Below are 18,506 nucleotides of genomic sequence, written 5' to 3'. Positions count from 1 at the left end.
GCGCGCGCACCCGGACGCATACTCAGCTGGCCAATCAGAGTAGAGCGGCAAATTTAAAAAAAAGAATTACTTTTATTACAAAATTCGTTGATAAACCTAGGGATAAATGTCCGGTTAAGCTCTTTCACCTGAAATTAGTGGGTGGCTCTGAAAAGAGCCTTTGAGATTTTCAAAGCAGGAGGTGCCGCTCAACATTTACTTCTTCTTGGAGGCCGCCTTCTTGGCCTTTGTAGCCTTGGGTTTGGCAGCTTTAGGTTTGGCTGCCTTGGACTTGGGGGCTTTGGCCTTGGCCGGACTCTTAGTCGGCTTCTTCGGTTTGGCTGCCTTCGCCTTCTTCGGGCTCTTGGCTACTTTCTTGGCCCCAGCAGCCGCCGCCGGTTTCTTGGCTTTCTTAGGGGTCTTCTTGGCAGCCTTCTTCGGGGTGGCCGCGCCCGTGGCTTTCTTGGGCTTCTTAGCCGCCCCGGCAGCCTTCTTGGGCTTGGCCGCGCCCGCCTTCTTCGCCTTGGGCTTGGCCTCCCCGGTGGCCGCCTTCTTGTTGAGCTTGAAAGAGCCGGAAGCCCCGGTGCCCTTGGTCTGTACCAGGGTGCCCTTGCTCACCAGGCTCTTGAGACCCAGCTTGATACGGCTGTTGTTCTTCTCCACATCGTAGCCGGCGGCCGCCAGTGCCTTCTTGAGCGCGGCCAGAGACACGCCGCTGCGCTCCTTGGAGGCGGCAACAGCCTTGGTGATGAGCTCGGACACCGGGGGCCCGGACGCCTTGCGTTTTCCAGCGGCCGCGCCAGACTTCTTTGCCTTCTTCTTAACAGGTGCTTTCTCTGCAGGTGCGGGAGCAGCAGGAGCAACCGGAGCCGTCTCCGACATGCTTCTGTTTAGCCAGGAAAGCCAAAAAAAGTAAGAGTAAACTGTCAGAACGGCGTGTCCCGGGCGCCGCCGGCTGGGGGTTTATATAGAGAGTCGCTGAGTGATGATTGGTTGCCTGCTCTGTGCGCCGCGCGGCTAGGGAGGACTCCTCGGCTCTGCCGAGTGGCTGTGTTTTTTGCCCCTTAAAAAAGAAGAAAAATATAAGAAACCTGGGCACGAAATAATTAGGCATGTGGGGGAAACTGATCCAAGACTCTTCAGGCTTCATTCCTGCCTTATTTGCTATACCTAGTTTCAAATCCGGCTCCCTGAAACTTTCCTGATTCCCCCAACTCTCTTGGAAACTTCGGTCAAATTGAGACAACTTTCAGATTTTCCTTAAAATTACTAGTTCTCTCTGTTTCCTTTGCAAATCTTTCTTCCAGGGCATTGTCATACACATTGTTTTCTTTTCAACCCTATATAAATAACCTCATTTTTACTGAAATATACAAGGAAAATCGGTTTTTTCGCTGGAGCAATAGCACAGCTCTCCTGCAACTTGTTTGCACTAAGCACTGGGAATTGGCACTGGGGTAGAAAATTCTACGTACAAGATGGATAACTATTTTAGCAAAAATAGACTTTTTAAAAAAGTTTATGAGTGACGAGACTATAAACTGGGTTTGATTGCAGTGTTTCGTGATTTAAACGGTTTTTTGGAAGGATGGGGTGTGGGGCTGCTCCGTTTGTTTTTCTACATAAACAGCTCCAAAGAGAGTCTTTAAAATCTTCTTTCGAACTTAGTATAATAGATTTTTTAGACCCAAAATGGGCATTAGAAATCCCTCATTACATCCTCAATGAAGAAAAGTGAATCATGAAGACCTAGAATGGCAGTTCTATAACAATTAACCAGCTCTAAGCTCAAAAAACAGACACCTGGGTTAGTATTGTAAATTTCTTAATGACAATCTGTCCATTAGCCTTTTTTCTCCAATATTTAGCATACAATTGTGTACATATTTCCTGTATTCCAAAATGATACTTAAAATACATATTTGATTTAACTGTTTTCAACATTGCAAATACGCACACGGGGGTTAGAAGAAAAAATTCTCCTTTAAATCACTTCTTGAGTCTTCATAACTTTCCTTGAGTTTTTACTAGCAAAATACAAAGCTGACTGTCACAAGCTAAATTAATTGGCTGAATATATTCACCTGAGGAGCTGAACTAACATTTCATAGCAAATATGGCTGATTTACTACTCCATCTCTTTGTAACATGCAGAACTAATGGAATTGCGTAAATATTGGATTATTAAGCAGAAAATTAGTATCTATCAAATAAATACTGAAACTAAGCCTCATCTTTGTCAAAGTAAATAAACAGGAAAGATATTTTGGTGTTATGATTTTTTTTCTAGTAAATATCCCTACTTTCAAAAAGTAGTCTGGCCTATGTTCAATAGTAACTTGAGAATTTTCTCATATAACTCCAAGAAAGGATATTCAGTTTTAAAGATGTCATCTCTCCATACTTAACTAATTACATAGAAATCACTTGGTTTGTTTTTCAATAGTTATTGTGGACTGGCACTGTCTAAAACTAAGACTCTGGGACTTGAGACCATGTTATATACCAAATACAAATACAGTGTATAAAGAGGGAGGCTTATAATATTGGCTATGGAACATTCCAATTTTTCCAGGACAGGTATTTTATGAGTGTCTGGAAAAAGGGCTGCTTGTGATCCTCAGTGATATCACTGTCAATAGCAACAGTAACAGTCTTTTCAAGGACATTATATAGGCCTTTTTCCTTTTTTGGCTAGAGCCGAATACTATCAGTCCTCAAGATACAGGTAAAATTCAGATGGTTAAAACTTTACTATTTTGGTAATCATTGTAGTCATAATATCAGTTGTTGAATACTTGTTGAAATTGTTCCCTAACTTATATGTACTCAGTTTAAGATAGGTGAAAAGTATTTCCTACAGCAGATGTCACAATTTCTTTCTTATGCAACCACTGTTGGTTCCATGGCTATTTAGGTACCAAATAAGTGAGGAGACACTGGGCTCAGGGCCATTCGCGCCATTGTTTATAGGTAGTCTCTGCCTTTCCTAGAGGACAATAATTGAGACATCATTTCACCTGAAAAGTTCTTCCCCAGATACTTATAGAATGATGGAGCTGTGCTGCATGTAGATATTGTTATTGCTTGAGACCCAAGTACTTACTCTCTAACTGTAGTGTGGACAAGTTTCTTCAAAGCAGGATCATCCCCATGGGACTGTAAATTTGAAAAGCTTCTCCTATGACTTATAGACCACCAAAAAAACTTGTGCTTATTACTTTTGAATCCTAAATATACATAGATCCTAAAACAGTGAATTTTTCTACTAGACTAAGAATTCAACTATTTTTACCTTATAGATGTAAAAAATAAATAAGAAAAACTAAAGTGAGACAAGTGATGGACGTCTCACAACTTCTTGTCTTCTCAATTTTGGTGTCAACACCGCACTCGACCATAGCCAGTGACCGTGAAAGATATAGGTAGTATGCACCAGGGCAAGCCACGGGGGCTGTATGTAAGCATTCTAAAATTCATTAATTTTCAAACATTTAAGGAAAACAGTGACTATGTTCACTAAATATCAAAAAGGCCAAATTAAAAATAAGGATGCTATAACAAATAGAGCATTGTGTTATAATCATGTGTTCAGAAAGGTAATGAGAAATCACATACATTTTAATTTTCGGTCAGATGGTCTCACCTGAGGACATGCTCCTACTTGAAACTCCCCTCCAAGCATAACTATATATTATTAATTTAATTTCCTAAAACAACATTACTACACTCAAATTTCCAATTTCCTTCTTTAAATGTCCTTCTATCTGTAATATCTGGTACATCTAGAAGTTAACTAATTTCTATTATACTTCAAAAATACACCAATCCTCAGTTCTGGCAGCAAGTCTCATTCTCACATATCTACCACACTCCATTTCTCAGACTGGGCTAGAAGTTCTCCAGAAGAAATTTTCTGTGAAAATACAGTCTTAAACAACCTACTACAAAGATAGAAGTGTTTGTATCTGCACAACCACTACACTTACCTGTGGTTGCTGCTGCTGCTGCTAAGTCGCTTCAGTCGTGTCTGACTCTGTGCGACCCCATAGATAGACAGCAGCCCACCAGGCTCCGCCGTCCCTGGGATTCTCCAGGCAAGAACACTGGAGTGGGTTGCATTTCCTTCTCCAATGCATGAAAGTGAAAAGTGAAAGGGAAGTCGTTCAGTCGTGTCTGACTCTCTGCGACCCCATGGACTGTAGCCTACCAGGCTCCTCCGTCCATGGGATTCTCCAGGCAAGAGTACCGGAGTGGGGTGCCATTGCCTTCTCGTATTGAGCACCTATTAAATGGTAGTTAGTGACTGAAGAAATTATTTCTTTAATCTGATTTCATTCTCACTAATTTAAATTTAAATGAGCACATGTGGCTAGTGGGTAGGAAAGCACAGCTCTACAACAACACTCTCAAATCGGCCAAGTGGTTTGAGCAAACTACCCACTTGGAGATATTGTTTAAAATTCTGTATCAGTTCAGTAGACTTGAGGTTGGTCCTGAAATTCTGTAAGTCTAAGCTCCTGAAAACTGCCTACTCAACCGTTCATGTCTGACTCTGCGACACCATGGACTGCAGCCCGCCAGGGTCCTCTGTCCGTGGGATTTCCCAAGGCAAGAATACTGCAGTGGGTTGCCATTTCCTACTCTAGCAGATCTTCCCGACTCAGGATCGAATCTGTCTCCTGAGACTACTGCACTGTTTGTACACGGGTACTTGGAATATAATAGATCCTGAATTGTTAAATGGATGAATCAATGATTCTTGTTCAGTGCCTTTTTCAAAAAGGAGAGCATGGGAGATCATGTCTAAAGAGCATGGCAGATCATACCAATTGTCTAGATCCACAGGTAAGCACACCTGAAATAAATCTCAAAAGCTTGTGACTCAGGAAATAATAATCCTCTGACTGCCGATATGGTAAACACCAGCTAAGAAGGGATTTTTTTCTTAATGACCTCTGTAGTTACATAGAAGGCATTCAATGTGAATTTGTGGAATGTGAGTAAATATTGGCACCTGCCTAGTAAACTTATCAATACCTATCATCGGTGTGTAGAACTTCAGCTACCCTTTTAACATGAAGAACATTTCAGTCAATAATTTTTAAAATGCGGTTAGTTTGCAAATTCCTATTCAACGGCAAACCACTGCAGTATTCTTGCCAGGGAAATCCCATGGAGAGGAACCTGGAGGGCTACAGTCCATGGGATGGAAAGAGTTGGACATGACTTAGTAACTAATCCACCACTACAGTGCATCATGCTGTATCTTCAATACTTCACTGACAGAGATTCATGGTGGATGGCAAGGACATTAGACCCCAGAATCAGAAAGCACCAGTTCTGACTGCAACAATGCTACTTATTAGAACAGAATTAGGTATTCAAGCTTGGGATTCTTCATGTTCACAATGTAAATAGTGCTTTATCAATTGAGCATAGAGTGGAAATTCAGTTAAGTTTATCTCCCCTTCCTGAAGTTCCCGCTTTATCAGGAATGTTGAAACCATGTATATCTAAAGCTTTGCCAAACGGAAACATTGACGATCAGCCAAATTTGATAAGTATTGCTAGGGTTTTTTAAGAAATACATTTTTTAAAGTATCTTCACATTTACAATTAGCTTTATTCTGCTTTCTCTCCCTTTCATAGACAGATGTGGCAGAACAGCCTCCTGTTATTAAATAATAAAAACGGTGAGGAAACTTGTACAATATTAATTGAGAAAACCCGCAGGGACATATCTAGAGACCACAAAACCAGCGACTCTGGACCCCAACCAGGAAACAGGAGGGTCGGACACCCAGTAGCATTTCCACGCCCCCTTCCCTTCTAGGCAATAGCAAACGCTCATTCAGGTAGGGAAGAGGCGGGGGCAGAAGTCTAGTTCCCGCCCTCGCTGTTTCAGTTTCCTAAAAGGTCCGCAAAACTGATATATAGAGGGCTGCAGCTGGTTTTCGGGTGGTGGAAAAAAAATAGTTGTTTTCCGTTATGTCTGGTAGAGGTAAAGGAGGAAAAGGGCTCGGAAAAGGAGGCGCTAAGCGCCACCGTAAGGTTTTGCGGGACAACATCCAGGGTATTACAAAACCTGCTATCCGCCGTCTGGCTCGTCGTGGTGGTGTAAAACGCATCTCCGGTCTCATCTACGAGGAGACCCGCGGGGTGCTGAAGGTGTTCCTGGAGAACGTGATCCGGGACGCGGTCACCTACACCGAGCACGCCAAGCGCAAGACTGTCACCGCCATGGACGTCGTTTACGCGCTCAAACGCCAGGGCCGTACCCTCTACGGCTTCGGCGGCTAAATTGCTATGTAGTTACGAAGCTTCTGCTTATTACAAAACGGCCCTTTTCAGGGCCACCCACTTGGTCATAAGGAGGGCTGTTACTTTCAAGCGAGTAAGCCAGAGGTATTATGCCTGGTATCTAATGGCAATAGCAGGTTGCGATTTTAACTGCAAGCTAGTCATTGTTCGTCTTTCACTTTTTTTTTTCTAGTTAGACGGCTCAACATGGCGGTTCTCAGACATGTTAATAGAACAAAGCCGAGGGAAATCTCGAGCAGTGGAACTTACAGGGTTTTTTTTTTCCCCAGTTGGAGTGGATTGTAGCTGGAAGTGTAATGTATTCTAATTTCAAAGTGTTTGAATTCATCTCATTCCACAAAAGTTAAAATGAACTTTGCTAGAATGTTCCACTGACCTAGCTGCTAGTGTCTTGTAGAGGGCACCTGAGACTGAAACAACCTCCCTCCTACCGGAAACATTGCAGATAGCTATAGACAGATGGAGCCATTGCTGGTAAACTCGGGTGGGGGGAACGTTGCTGGGAAGGATTGGGGGAAGGGTTGGGGGCAGGAGGAGAAGGCAACGACAGAGGATGAGATGGCTGGATGGCATCACCGCCTCGATGGACATGAGTTTGCGGAAACTCCCGGATTTGGTGATGGACAGGGAGGCCTGGCGTGCTGCGATTCATGGGGTCGCCGAGTCGGACACGACTGAGCGACTGAGCTGACTGAACTGAGTGCAGTCGTGAAGAGGTCATCTGTCATCTTAATACTTTATTTCCAAAATATTGATGCTGCTGCTGCTAAGTCGCTTCAGTCGTGGCCGACTCTGTGCGATCCCATAGACGGAAGCCCACCAGGCTCCCCCCGTCCCTTGGGATTCTCCAGGCAAGAACACTGGAGTGGGTTGCCATTTCCTTCTCCAGTGCGTGAAAGTGTAGTCGCTCAGTGGTGTCCGACGCTGAGCGACGCCATGGACTGCAGCCCACCAGGCTCCGCTGTCCATGGGATTTTCCAGGCAAGAGTACTGCGTGCCTTAAATTTCTGTGTTAAGTCAACCTATGACTTTCCCACCTCATCTGACTACATCATTACCGCTCCATTTTCCCACTAGGCAGAAGAGATTGTCATCAGACCTTCTCCCTACCACCTGTGTTCTAAATCTTTCACTCCCGGAAGACTTGTATTTGTGTCAGTGGAAACACTGGTGTGGGTGAACATATCCAGAGACAGTTTCATTCTGTGCCTGTTTTCTCAAGATATTAATGGAGCCCACTTCCACTATCAATAACTTATTTGATTGGACAACAAATTACTTGGTCATCTTTATTTGACAATAGTGATGTCCCAACTTAAGGTTTTAATATTCCTCTTCATACTAACTCCTTCCTGTATATAATGTTTCAGTGTTTGTCACTTACTAGATCCTTCCCATTTATGAAATCTGCAAGCCTTGGATAATCTGGAGTCACTGTCTGCATATCTTTTCATGATTATATGTGGTGCATGCGTGCCCAGTCGTGTCCGACTCTGCGAGCTTATGAACTAGCCCACCAGGCTCCTCTATCCCGTGGGATTTTCCAGGCAAGAAGCAAGAATACTGAGTTGACATTCCCTTCTCTAGGGGACCTTCCGGACCCAAGAATCGAACTGGAGTCGCCAGCAACTGCCTTAGCAGGCAGATTGGTTTACCACTGAGCCACGTGAGAAGCCCAAAGGGGGAGGGGGCGCCAAAGGATGAGCTAGTTAAATAGATTTCTCTGGGACACAGTGGTGGTCAGAGAAGCCTGGAGTCCTGGAGTCCAAGAGGTAGCAAAAAGTAGAACACGACAGCAACAGGACTCTACCCACTATTCCCAAGTCTGTGTAGGTTAAGAGGCAGATTTCCTCAGAAAAGTGTCGGCCTCCTGAGCAAAGAGGTTGGCCCGTACGGGGATCGAACCCGCGACCTTGGCGTTATTAGCACCACGCTCTAACCAACTGAGCTAACCGGCCTTGTCCCTGTTTTGAGAAAAATATCCTTCCCATAGTTCCCAGCGACCTTCGAATTGTCAAATCTAAAAGCACATTTCTAATCTTGGTACATGAGCCTTTGTTTATTACTCCTGACTTCATAATCTTCTCACAGTGTTTTGTTGTACCTTTCTTCCTCACCAAGATCCTGTGTTCTCCGTGATGTTTCTCAGTTTGCTTCTTTGGCTCCTATTCCTGGTTTGTGATTCGTCACAAGCAACAAACTTTTGTTCTCCATTATCAATTTGTAGACCCTCCTTGAGCCATCTCTTCCAGAATGTGCCATAGATGGTAAGACATCAAACAAACAAAAATGGTAAGATACGTGGCTCCCAAAAAAGAATTGAATATCAACTATAACGGAGACTATGCCAACGGAAAATATGCCACTATGGCATAAAAATTATTTTCAGCAAAGGAAATTGAAGAACAGCTGATGCAAGAATGGGGCTCTGACTTCCCTTTTTCTTATCTATTATCCCATGTGAAAGGTGCCATCCATATACCAGAAAAAAATAAAAAATCTTGTCACCAAAAATGGGGAGTCCAGCATAAGAGAAATCTATACAAACAGAACTTGTTAAAATAATCCTTATCTTCCTTTAGTCTCCTCATATATGTTAGTTGCTATTTCACAATTACTACTCTTTGTTCAAACTAAACACTTAGGCCTAACTGCTTTTTAGATCATTATTTTCCTGTGAAGACTCCCATATACATATAAAAAGATTAAATAAAATTTGCATTCTTTTCTGCTATTAATCTGTCTTATGTCAATTTAATTCTCAGGCCTGGCTAGAAACCCTAAAAGGGTAGAGGAAGGTTTTACTCCTACAAAGCTTTCCAATCTCTATAGTGGCCTGAGAGGTCTCTCTACCTGCATTATTCCCAATCTATGATCACTCCCTCCCACAGCTGATTTCATCATCCATCCCCTGTAGGAAAAGAGATTCCGAGTCTGGAGAGCCTAACTTTTATTCCAGGCCTGATTGTGCCACCAAGAGGAGCAGAACCTCTCTCGCTCGCTGGCTTTCTCTCCCCGTGCCTCCTCCCTGCCCCCCTACCCCCCCACCCCGCACTCTCTTCCTCTTCCTCCTCCTCCTGCTCTCCTTCTTCCTCTTCTTCTTCCTATTCTTCTTCTTCTTCTTCACTGTCAGAAATTGTAAAGAGTCTGAGATCTTACCCTACTTAGGAGATAATAAGATAACCTGTAAGTTTTTCATAACTGCTGGTAGTAGACACAACACCTAGATCAGAGACAAGAGGTTTTATTATTCACAGCACAGCAGCAACAAGGTTGCATTGGTTCACCTTGCCCACCAAGTCCCACAGGGGCGACCTGGAGGGGCCCAGGTGGATGCTGCATGCACAGTGGGTTTGCATCACAGCCACAGGATAGCTTGGGGGACTGGCGGCTTAAAGTGAGTGTGGCAAGCAAACCTGCTGTTTGTTTGGGGACAACCACTACCCTATTCTTTAAAGTCCCTCAACCCTGATGAGTAGCATTCTTGACACACCCGTAAGAACACGCAGGAACTCTCAGGGGAGATTGCCTCTTTCAACGCTGTGTTCAAAAAACTAACATTGAACATATTCAAGCAGGGACACTGATGGTGAGAAATTTTATTGTTAGAGCCATTTGCAGGCAAAGTAGCTATGAGGAGGTGAGGAAGAAGGTCATTTGGGAGATGGGCCCAGAAGGAGTAGCAAGTGTTAGGCTGAGGAAAGAGCAGAGAGTGGAGAGGAGGCAGGGGATTCACTATGTTACTGAAGAATGTTCAGTTCTGCAAAGGATCCTAAGTATATGTTGGACTCAGAGACTAGAGATAAACATGTTCTAAGCACAGAGGATGGGACTGAAGGACAAAACAGGCACCACACACTCATGAGGCACATAAAGAACTCAGCCTCTATGAGGCATCTCATATTTAAGAAACCTTAAGTCAGCCAACCACTTGCCCCCTACATGCAGATAAAACCCATTGGTGATTGACAACTATAGACCAAGCAAAAATACCCACGTGATCAGACCCAGCTACCTTGGACCTGCTCAGTCCTCTTGTGCAACTTAACTCTGATCCTCAGAAGTCCATCATCACACAGGAAGGCTAATGAGGCAGAGAGCAAAAGATGTATGAACATTGTGCTGGAACAAGATTCATCTAGCAGGACCTCCCATCTATTTGTCTTATCCTGAGGATGGTATGCAACCCCATCTCTTTCCCTGTGCTTTTTGCAACATTGAATCAAAATTCTAAAACATTTTAATGACCTCTGGGAGAGTTGTGTGGTGCACTTGAAGATGAAACTGCCACCATAAAATTGCCATTTTGCCATGACTTATTTGAACTAAAAACACTTGAAAAACAGTTGCAAAAGGGCACCCTTACCTCTCATTTTTGTCCTAAACTCACGGAATCAAACTCCAATGTATCAGAGGGAAAATAGCATTCTTATGACCGGATATATACTTTAAGCAGAGAAATCTGCATTGTTAAATTAACTTTCTCTACCAACAACTACCCTAGAAATTCCCTTGTCATTTTCATTAGTGTAATTTAATATAGAAGTAACATAACAGCTGCCAACTACGGTGTCTGAAGAGAGCCCCAAATTTTCTCTACTCAAAAAACCCATGAACCTTCACTTACCAGCTGGAGGGTCATTATTTAGCCACTAGACACCTATTGGTCCCCAGTTAAGAAGTTCCTAGGAAATACACTAGGAATTAAGATAGTAGTACCAAACATGCTAGAAATGAAAGATCAAAAACATTATTTAATTTACCATCTGTATTGTACCAATTAAATCTACAGAGCACCAAAGTGCAAGCTCTTTCACAGAAAATGTAGGTGGCCCTGAAAAGGGCCTTTAATTTTGCTACAAAAAGAGCCTTGGAAAGCTCAAACTTAACCACCAAATCCATAGAGAGTGCGGCCCTGGCGCTTGAGCGCGTAGACCACGTCCATGGCGGTGACAGTCTTGCGCTTGGCGTGCTCGGTGTAGGTGACCGCGTCCCGGATCACGTTCTCCAGGAACACCTTCAGCACCCCGCGGGTCTCCTCGTAGATGAGTCCGGAGATCCGCTTGACTCCTCCACGGCGGGCCAGGCGACGGATGGCCGGCTTTGTGATGCCCTGGATGTTATCGCGCAAAACCTTGCGGTGACGCTTAGCGCCGCCCTTGCCAAGGCCCTTTCCGCCCTTGCCGCGTCCAGACATGTTACCTAGATGCTGAGCAGTTCTGCCGGATGTGCCTACTGCCAGGCCCTGCAGCCTGTTATGTAGAGACAGTGCGGACGTTTGTGAAAACTGCAAGATCACAAAGGCGGGAAACTGCACTGAGTCCCCGCCCCTTCTAAAATCTAAAGTGAAACATAGGATAGGGAGATTTACTGGTATTTAGAAAATGGCTCAGAGGTAAAGAATCCGTCTGCAATGCGGGAGTCGAGGGTTGAGTCGGTCGGAAAGATCCCCTGGAGAAAGAAATGACAACCCATTCCAGTATATTTGCCTGGGAAATCCCAGGGATAGAGGAGCCTGGCGAGCTACAGTCTATAAGGAGGCAAGCAGTCGGACACGACTGACCACGCACACACGCCATTAATCTGTCTGAATCTTACTAGCTTTCTTCCTAAAAGAGGATAAGTGCTATTAATAACTGAGTCATTGTAAACAAAATTGCATCTAGTTCTCGAACAATAAGTTCCTGGAATCTGTTACCGAAAATAAGGTATAGTAGCTAACACACATGGAAAGATTTCAAAACATTCTAATGTAATACTAGTTTGTACAGTGTGCTTTAATTTATACAAATTAAGCATATACATTTAATCAGTGAAGGAATGCAAAGGAAAAAAATGTAAATTGTCAAGGGCTATTAACCTGTTCTTGTATAGAGGACAGAGGATGGAAGGGTGATTGTCCTTTCCTGTAGTTGGTGCACTGAATTCAAGCAAAGATATCATAAACTCCAGTGGTGGGCAAAGAAATTTACACAAGTGCCAGAAATAAAAATGTGATCTTTCCTAGATTTTTATATTATTTAATTTTTTTTTTTTTTTTTTTTTTTTGCTGAGCACATGGGACCACTAAGATTTAAATGATGCCCTTAAAATAAATAGAAGGTTCAAAATAGCTTTTTTTAAATTCACACTTATGATATACCAAACACACTGTCCTAAAGAGCATAGATTAGCTCAGCCAAGTGCTCCATCAGAAAATTTGAGATTATGAATGTCAAATTTCAGAACAATTTATTTTGAGGTAGCAGCATCAATAGCTAAAAAGAATCACACACCAGCGTAAAGGAACCAAATTTCAGTTGATTGGACATATCATCACTAAAACAGGCAGAAGAAAGGAAAACATTGCTGTTTAAGAAAAACAAAACAAACACATTCAAAAAAAGAACATTAATTTGTTAAACAAGCCTTGAAATCCACAGGAATACACGGTAGCAACTCCTAAAGAATTATCACAGCTTTTTTTACATTGTCAAATAAAATATACATTTTGAAATAACTAAATTCACAAAAAGTTACTACAATAGTATCTAGAGTTCCTCTAGCCCATTTCCCTCTAATGGTGACATCTTATATAACTATATCATAATATCAAAGCTGGTAATTGACACTGGTAAAGCACTGTTAACTAGCATACAGGCCTTATTCAGCTCTCACAGATTTTCCTATTGCCCCCGTGTGTGTGTGTGTGTGTGTGTGTGTGTTTGTATGTGTAGTCTTATGCCATTTTAAACCATGCATCGGTTCATGTAACTATCACCTCAACATTGACACAAAACTATTCTATTATTACCAAGGAACTCTTCAATGTTAGTGTTTTATAGTTACATCCACCCACATCTTCCCTGTCTTGGGGCAATCACTAATTTGTTATTCATCTCAGTATCATCACTTTGAGAATGTTATATAAATGGAATAATACAATATATAACTTTTTAAGATTGGCTTTTTTACTAAGCATTACCCATGTAGATAGTTGCATGTATTAATATCAATAGCTTCTCATTTTATCGCTGAGTAGGATGCCATTGTATGGGTATCTGAGAATTAATATAACCACTGACCAGTTGAAAGATATGAACTTGTTTCTAATTTATAAATGAAACTGTTATGAACAGTTTTCTTTCTCCCTAGCCACCCCCATCCCATTTGGTTTGCTTTTAGTATCTCCTGCATGCCACTTGAAAATTACATTTTTTTTTTAATGGCAGAAATGCTGCTATGATGACTGGGACGCTAACAGGCCTTTCAGTCATCACACAGAAATCACACAGCATTGTCATTATATCTTGAAAATTTGTTTCAAGATTCAAAAACATTGCACTATGCTATTCCAACTATTTCTGAAATCTGACTTCTGGTTTCCGTAACTGAGGATTTGCTCAACAACAGTTTGTAATGTTTATTAATTAAACTGTTGGTGTCCAGATTCTTTCATTCCCATCAGTGGACTAACGTTTTCACTTCTATGCAGCACTATTCACTTAGGGCCTTGAGAGCCTCCAGTGTTGCTTAATCTCCCCAGGCTAGGAGTAAACCCAGAAATAAGGTTGAGAGTTCCCATTGCTAATGCCTATAAAACCTGACAGAATCCACAAATCTTGCATTGCTCCAGGGTTTATCCTAGGATTCTGGCTTTGTTGGAAGAAAGTTGGGAGCTGTTGTCTCATCGGCTCTTTCTCTGAGGATTAATAATAAGCGATTACTGCAAACTCTGCCTTAGTGACTACATCATGTTTTTCATGCAGAGTGCAGACACATTCTGCACAATATGAGTTTTCAGTAACTTGCAGCAACAAGCTCTAAATTCCTGGTGTGCTGAACATACTTATTAGTCTGGGCATCAGATTTGGTGAACTTATGCTCTCCCCATTTGCATCACTAACAGTACTGCTGTGCACTCAGCTGGTGGTGCTGCTGGACACTGAATTTTGGAAATCCCACAGAACCAATGTTTTAGATACCAGATCTCTATTTTTAGTACAGAAAGACTACATTTACCAAATGATGTATTGTTCAGCACACAAAAAAATGAGTTAGCAGCAAACTGGTCTCCAATAGTACTCAGCATGTGTCCTTGAATAGCAGTGTGTGTGCATACCACTTTCCGGCTGCTCAAGGACCAGTGCTTTTTCTAATATACTACATCATCCCTGGACTTCCTGCCTCAGGGACAGGAAAATTTCAATTATTTTGCCTGATCTAATAATTAAATTAGTAGAAACAAAGCTAGTGAAGGTGGTGAATTTCCAGCTGAGCTATTTAAAATCCTAAACGATGATGCTGTTCAAGTGCTGCACTGAATATGTCAGCAAATTTGGAAAATTCAGCAGTGGTCGCAGGACTGGAAAAAGTCAGTTTTCATTGCAATACCAAAGAAAGGCAATGCCAAAGAATGTTGAAACTACCATGCAATTTCACTCATTGGCAAACTAGCAAGTTAACGCTCAAAATCCTTCAAGCTAGGCTTCAAAAATACGTGAACCGAGAACTTTCAGATGTACAAGCTGGATTTAGAAAAGGCAGATGAACCATAGATCAAATTACCAACATCCATTGGATCACAGAATAAGCAGAAAAATCCCAAAGAAAATACCTACTTCTGCTTCATTAACTTTGGTAAACCCTTTTTGTCGATTACAACAAACTGTGGAAAATTGTTAAAGAGATGGCCATACCAGACCACCTTACCTGTCTCCTGAGAAACCTGTATGCAGGACAAGAAGCAACAGTTAGAACCGGACCTGAACAACAGACTGGTTCAAAACTGGGAAAGGATTCAGCCTTGACATCAAGGCTGTATGTTGTCACCCTGCTTATCTAACTTCTGTGCAGAGTACGTCATGTGAAATGTCGGACTGAATGAAGCACAAGCTGGAATCAAGATTGCTGGGAGAAATATCAACTTCAGATATGCAGATGATACCACTGTAATGGCATAAAGCGAAGAGGAACTAAAGAGCCTCTTGATGAGGATGAAAGAGGAAAGCGAAGAAGTAGATTTAAAAGTCAACATTCAAAAAGCTAAGATCATGGCATCCAGTCCAATCACTTAAAGGCAAATAGACGGGGAAACAATGGAAACAACGACAGAGTTTATTTTCTTGGGCTGGAAAATCACTGCCAACACTGATTGCAGCCATGAAATTATAAGATGCTTACTCCTTGAAGAAAAACTATGACAAACCTAAACAACTTATTCAGAAGCAGAGACATCACTTTGCCAACAAAGGTCCGTATAGTCAAAGCTATGGTTTTTCCAGCAGTCACGTACAGATGTAAGAATTGGACCATAAAGAAGGCTGAGCGCCTAATAGGCAATGCTTTTGCACTGTGGTGCTGGAGAAGACTCAAGAGTCCCTTCAATAGCAAGATTAAACCAGTCAACCCTAAAGGAAATCAGTCCTGAAAATTCACTGGAAAGACTGTCGCTGAAGCTGAAGCTCCAATACTTGGGCCATCTGATTTGAAGAACTGACTCATTGGAAAAGCCCCTGATGCTGGGAAAGACTGACAGGACAACCGAGGATGAAATGGTTGCGTGGCATCACTGACTCAATGGACATGAGTTTCAGCAAACTCCAGGAGATAGTGAAGGACAGGGAAGCCTGGAGTGCTGCACTTGATGGGATGCACTTGATGGGAGTGCTGCACTTGATGAGTCAGACATGACAGGGACTGAAAAATACAATTACACTGAGATGACAGATAAGGCCGGGGGGGGGGGGGGCGGCGCGGGATTTACACAGGGAAGTCACTTAGAAGACCCCAGCAGTAACCAAAGCAGGTTGTATATAGCTTCAGAATATATATATATGTAAACATACACATATGTATATGGTTTGTACCTAAGTAGCAGAATTAATTCTGCTTATATAACTTCCTTAGCATTTACTTCTCAAGCTCTATTAAGGATGCATCCTATTATACTGGTATGAGAATACCTTCACACTACTTGCTGCTTCTAGAGGAAGAGGATCATGATCGCTATTTTCAGGGTTTAAGAGGATCGCATCCCTCTTTTTTCGCTGTTTCTTAACTTTACGGGTTGCAATGGAAGTTTCAGGTGTCAATGCCCTGGTTCTTACATGGAGAACAGAGATTGCAGGTCAACTGTCCTTTCCTAGGATTGCTACATGGAACAAGCGGAGTTATGCCCTCCTCCCACCTTGTTGTTAGAAGTTTTTGGCAGATTATCTACCCCTTTGTGATACAGTTCTTCCAAGTGAAGTTGAAGGTGGCTCTGAAAAGAGCCTTTGGGTTTCGTCCTGGCACTTAGTAGCGACAATTTATGCCCTCTCCCCACGGATGCGGCGGGCGAGCTGGATGTCCTTGGGCATTATGGTGACCCGCTTGGCGTGGATGGCACACAGGTTGGTGTCCTCGAAGAGCCCCACCAGGTAGGCCTCGCACGCCTCCTGCAGCGCCATCACAGCTGAGCTCTGGAAGCGCAGGTCGGTCTTGAAGTCCTGCGCAATCTCGCGCACCAGCCGCTGGAACGGCAGCTTGCGGATCAGCAGCTCCGTCGACTTCTGGTAGCGGCGGATCTCGCGCAGGGCCACCGTGCCGGGCCGGTAGCGGTGCGGCTTCTTCACGCCGCCAGTGGCAGGCGCGCTCTTGCGAGCAGCTTTGGTGGCTAGCTGCTTGCGCGGTGCCTTACCGCCGGTAGACTTGCGGGCAGTCTGCTTGGTACGAGCCATAACGAAGAATTGGAAAGACTCTTACAACGCAAGCCCCACTGTTCTTGCTCTTATTTATAAAGGCGAAGTCATCCTGATTGGTCCGAATCTTCAAATTTCGCGCGGTGAAAAAAGCAACTGGATACGCCTTGTGATTGGCTACCAGGTCTCACTTTGGAAAACCTTGATCTTTTGAAGTATGTCCTGTATTTTCTCTGTAAGTTCTCCATCTATTCATCCTGTATTTTATATGCTTTATATTTACCTTAATTGGTTTTAATCCCTTTGTTCGAGATTAAGTTTGGGAAGAGACAAAAAAGAAAGTTCCACAGGTCTGAACCCTTTCAAAAACTCCCTTTTTGAATGTTATTGATCGAGTCCAGCTTCGTCATTTATCAGAGGTTCTGATTTTGAATAAATGTTTTATTTTTGCAATGCAAGTATCGTATTACAGAATTTCCAGCCCTTCAACAAACATTGCCATCACTTCCAGACACTCTGTTCCTAGGAAACATGAAAATACTACCGCTGTTGAAATGTGACGATGCTGAATCTTGGTAAATCTTAAATGTTTGATCAAGCCAAACTGGAAAAGCCAATGGCTTAATTTTTAAAACATTTCAGTATTTAGCAAAATTTTATGTTTTCTTTCCTACAATTACTAACTGGGTAACTTAATTTTGGCCGAAAACTAGAACCATAAATTTATACTGGGCTTTTGTCTCTTTAGGGAGAAACAAGGCTCACAAGTAGATATTTATGTACAAAACATTAATCCTTTGCACTGTTTTGAAAACGGAAACTTCTTTCTTACCTGGTGGCGGGGATACCCCGGGTTCGTTCCAGTTAAACAGCCAATCAAGAAACAGAATCGAAATCCCCTTATTTGCATACAACATTTCTACTTGCTGAACTGATCCAATCCGCGATTGCGATGGATTAAGCATCTATTTGCATAGAAGCCCTATAAAAATAGGCCGGCAGTATAAGCCGCATTCTTTCAGTTTCCTGTGGCGAGTTAGTCCGTCTGACGTTCTTCTATTATGCCTGAACCGGCTAAGTCCGCTCCTGCTCCCAAGAAGGGGTCTAAGAAGGCCGTGACCAAAGCCCAGAAAAAGGATGGCAAAAAGCGCAAGCGCAGCCGCAAGGAGAGCTACTCCGTGTACGTGTACAAGGTGCTGAAGCAGGTCCACCCGGACACCGGCATCTCGTCCAAGGCCATGGGCATCATGAACTCCTTCGTCAACGATATTTTCGAGCGTATCGCAGGGGAGGCATCGCGGCTGGCGCACTATAACAAGCGCTCGACCATCACATCCAGGGAGATTCAGACCGCCGTGCGTCTTCTGTTGCCTGGGGAGCTGGCCAAACACGCCGTGTCTGAGGGCACCAAGGCTGTCACCAAATACACCAGCTCCAAGTAAATGTTTCTGGGAGCTGTGAAACCCAAAGGCTCTTTTCAGAGCCACTCACATTTACTCAAAGGGCTGTAATGCTGGCTATTTTGTAACCTCTAGGGGAAAA

At 43.0% G+C, this 18,506-nt stretch overlaps 5 protein-coding genes and 1 non-coding gene across 6 annotated transcripts; 2 read left to right on the top strand and 4 right to left on the bottom strand.

Annotated features, from left to right (window-relative positions):
* Window positions 1-52: 52 nt before the first annotated feature.
* LOC145516468 (histone H1.3-like) lies at window positions 53-922 on the bottom strand. The gene has a single exon (XM_081517710.1). It carries the CDS (start codon window positions 859-861, stop codon window positions 196-198), a length of 666 nt encoding a protein of 221 aa, XP_081373836.1. The 5' UTR covers window positions 862-922; the 3' UTR covers window positions 53-195.
* A 5,048-nt stretch (window positions 923-5,970) lies between these two features.
* LOC145517796 (histone H4) lies at window positions 5,971-6,282 on the top strand. The gene has a single exon (XM_081520981.1). The coding sequence runs from the start codon at window positions 5,971-5,973 to the stop codon at window positions 6,280-6,282; it is 312 nt and encodes a 103-aa protein (XP_081377107.1).
* Window positions 6,283-8,187: 1,905 nt separating this feature from the next.
* TRNAI-AAU (transfer RNA isoleucine (anticodon AAU)) lies at window positions 8,188-8,261 on the bottom strand. The gene has a single exon. It is a non-coding gene; the product is annotated as a tRNA-Ile (tRNA).
* Window positions 8,262-11,128: 2,867 nt separating this feature from the next.
* On the bottom strand, window positions 11,129-11,500 carry LOC145518771 (histone H4). The gene has a single exon (XM_081523646.1). The coding sequence runs from the start codon at window positions 11,498-11,500 to the stop codon at window positions 11,189-11,191; it is 312 nt and encodes a 103-aa protein (XP_081379772.1). The 3' UTR covers window positions 11,129-11,188.
* A 5,092-nt stretch (window positions 11,501-16,592) lies between these two features.
* Window positions 16,593-17,003, bottom strand: LOC145518540 (histone H3.1). Its single transcript, XM_081523208.1, has one exon. It carries the CDS (start codon window positions 17,001-17,003, stop codon window positions 16,593-16,595), a length of 411 nt encoding a protein of 136 aa, XP_081379334.1.
* Window positions 17,004-18,025: 1,022 nt separating this feature from the next.
* On the top strand, window positions 18,026-18,406 carry LOC145518538 (histone H2B type 1-C/E/F/G/I). The gene has a single exon (XM_081523206.1). It carries the CDS (start codon window positions 18,026-18,028, stop codon window positions 18,404-18,406), a length of 381 nt encoding a protein of 126 aa, XP_081379332.1.
* The last annotated feature ends 100 nt before the right edge of the window (window positions 18,407-18,506 follow it).

The sequence above is a fragment of the Giraffa tippelskirchi genome, chromosome 8, assembly GCF_054371585.1.
Source record: "Giraffa tippelskirchi isolate mGirTip1 chromosome 8, T2T-mGirTip1v1.2.pri, whole genome shotgun sequence".
Classification (NCBI taxonomy): Eukaryota; Metazoa; Chordata; class Mammalia; order Artiodactyla; family Giraffidae; genus Giraffa; species Giraffa tippelskirchi.
Note: the sequence above shows the minus strand (reverse complement) of the source record. Positions and strands in the feature narration are given on the sequence as shown.

Bases quoted from the DNA above. Each gene is read 5' to 3' on its own strand.
- LOC145518540 (XM_081523208.1), bottom strand. From the start codon at position 17,003: ATGGCTCGTACCAAGCAGACTGCCCGCAAGTCTACCGGCGGTAAGGCA.
- LOC145516468 (XM_081517710.1), bottom strand. From the start codon at position 861: ATGTCGGAGACGGCTCCGGTTGCTCCTGCTGCTCCCGCACCTGCAGAG.
- LOC145517796 (XM_081520981.1), top strand. From the start codon at position 5,971: ATGTCTGGTAGAGGTAAAGGAGGAAAAGGGCTCGGAAAAGGAGGCGCT.
- LOC145518538 (XM_081523206.1), top strand. From the start codon at position 18,026: ATGCCTGAACCGGCTAAGTCCGCTCCTGCTCCCAAGAAGGGGTCTAAG.
- LOC145518771 (XM_081523646.1), bottom strand. From the start codon at position 11,500: ATGTCTGGACGCGGCAAGGGCGGAAAGGGCCTTGGCAAGGGCGGCGCT.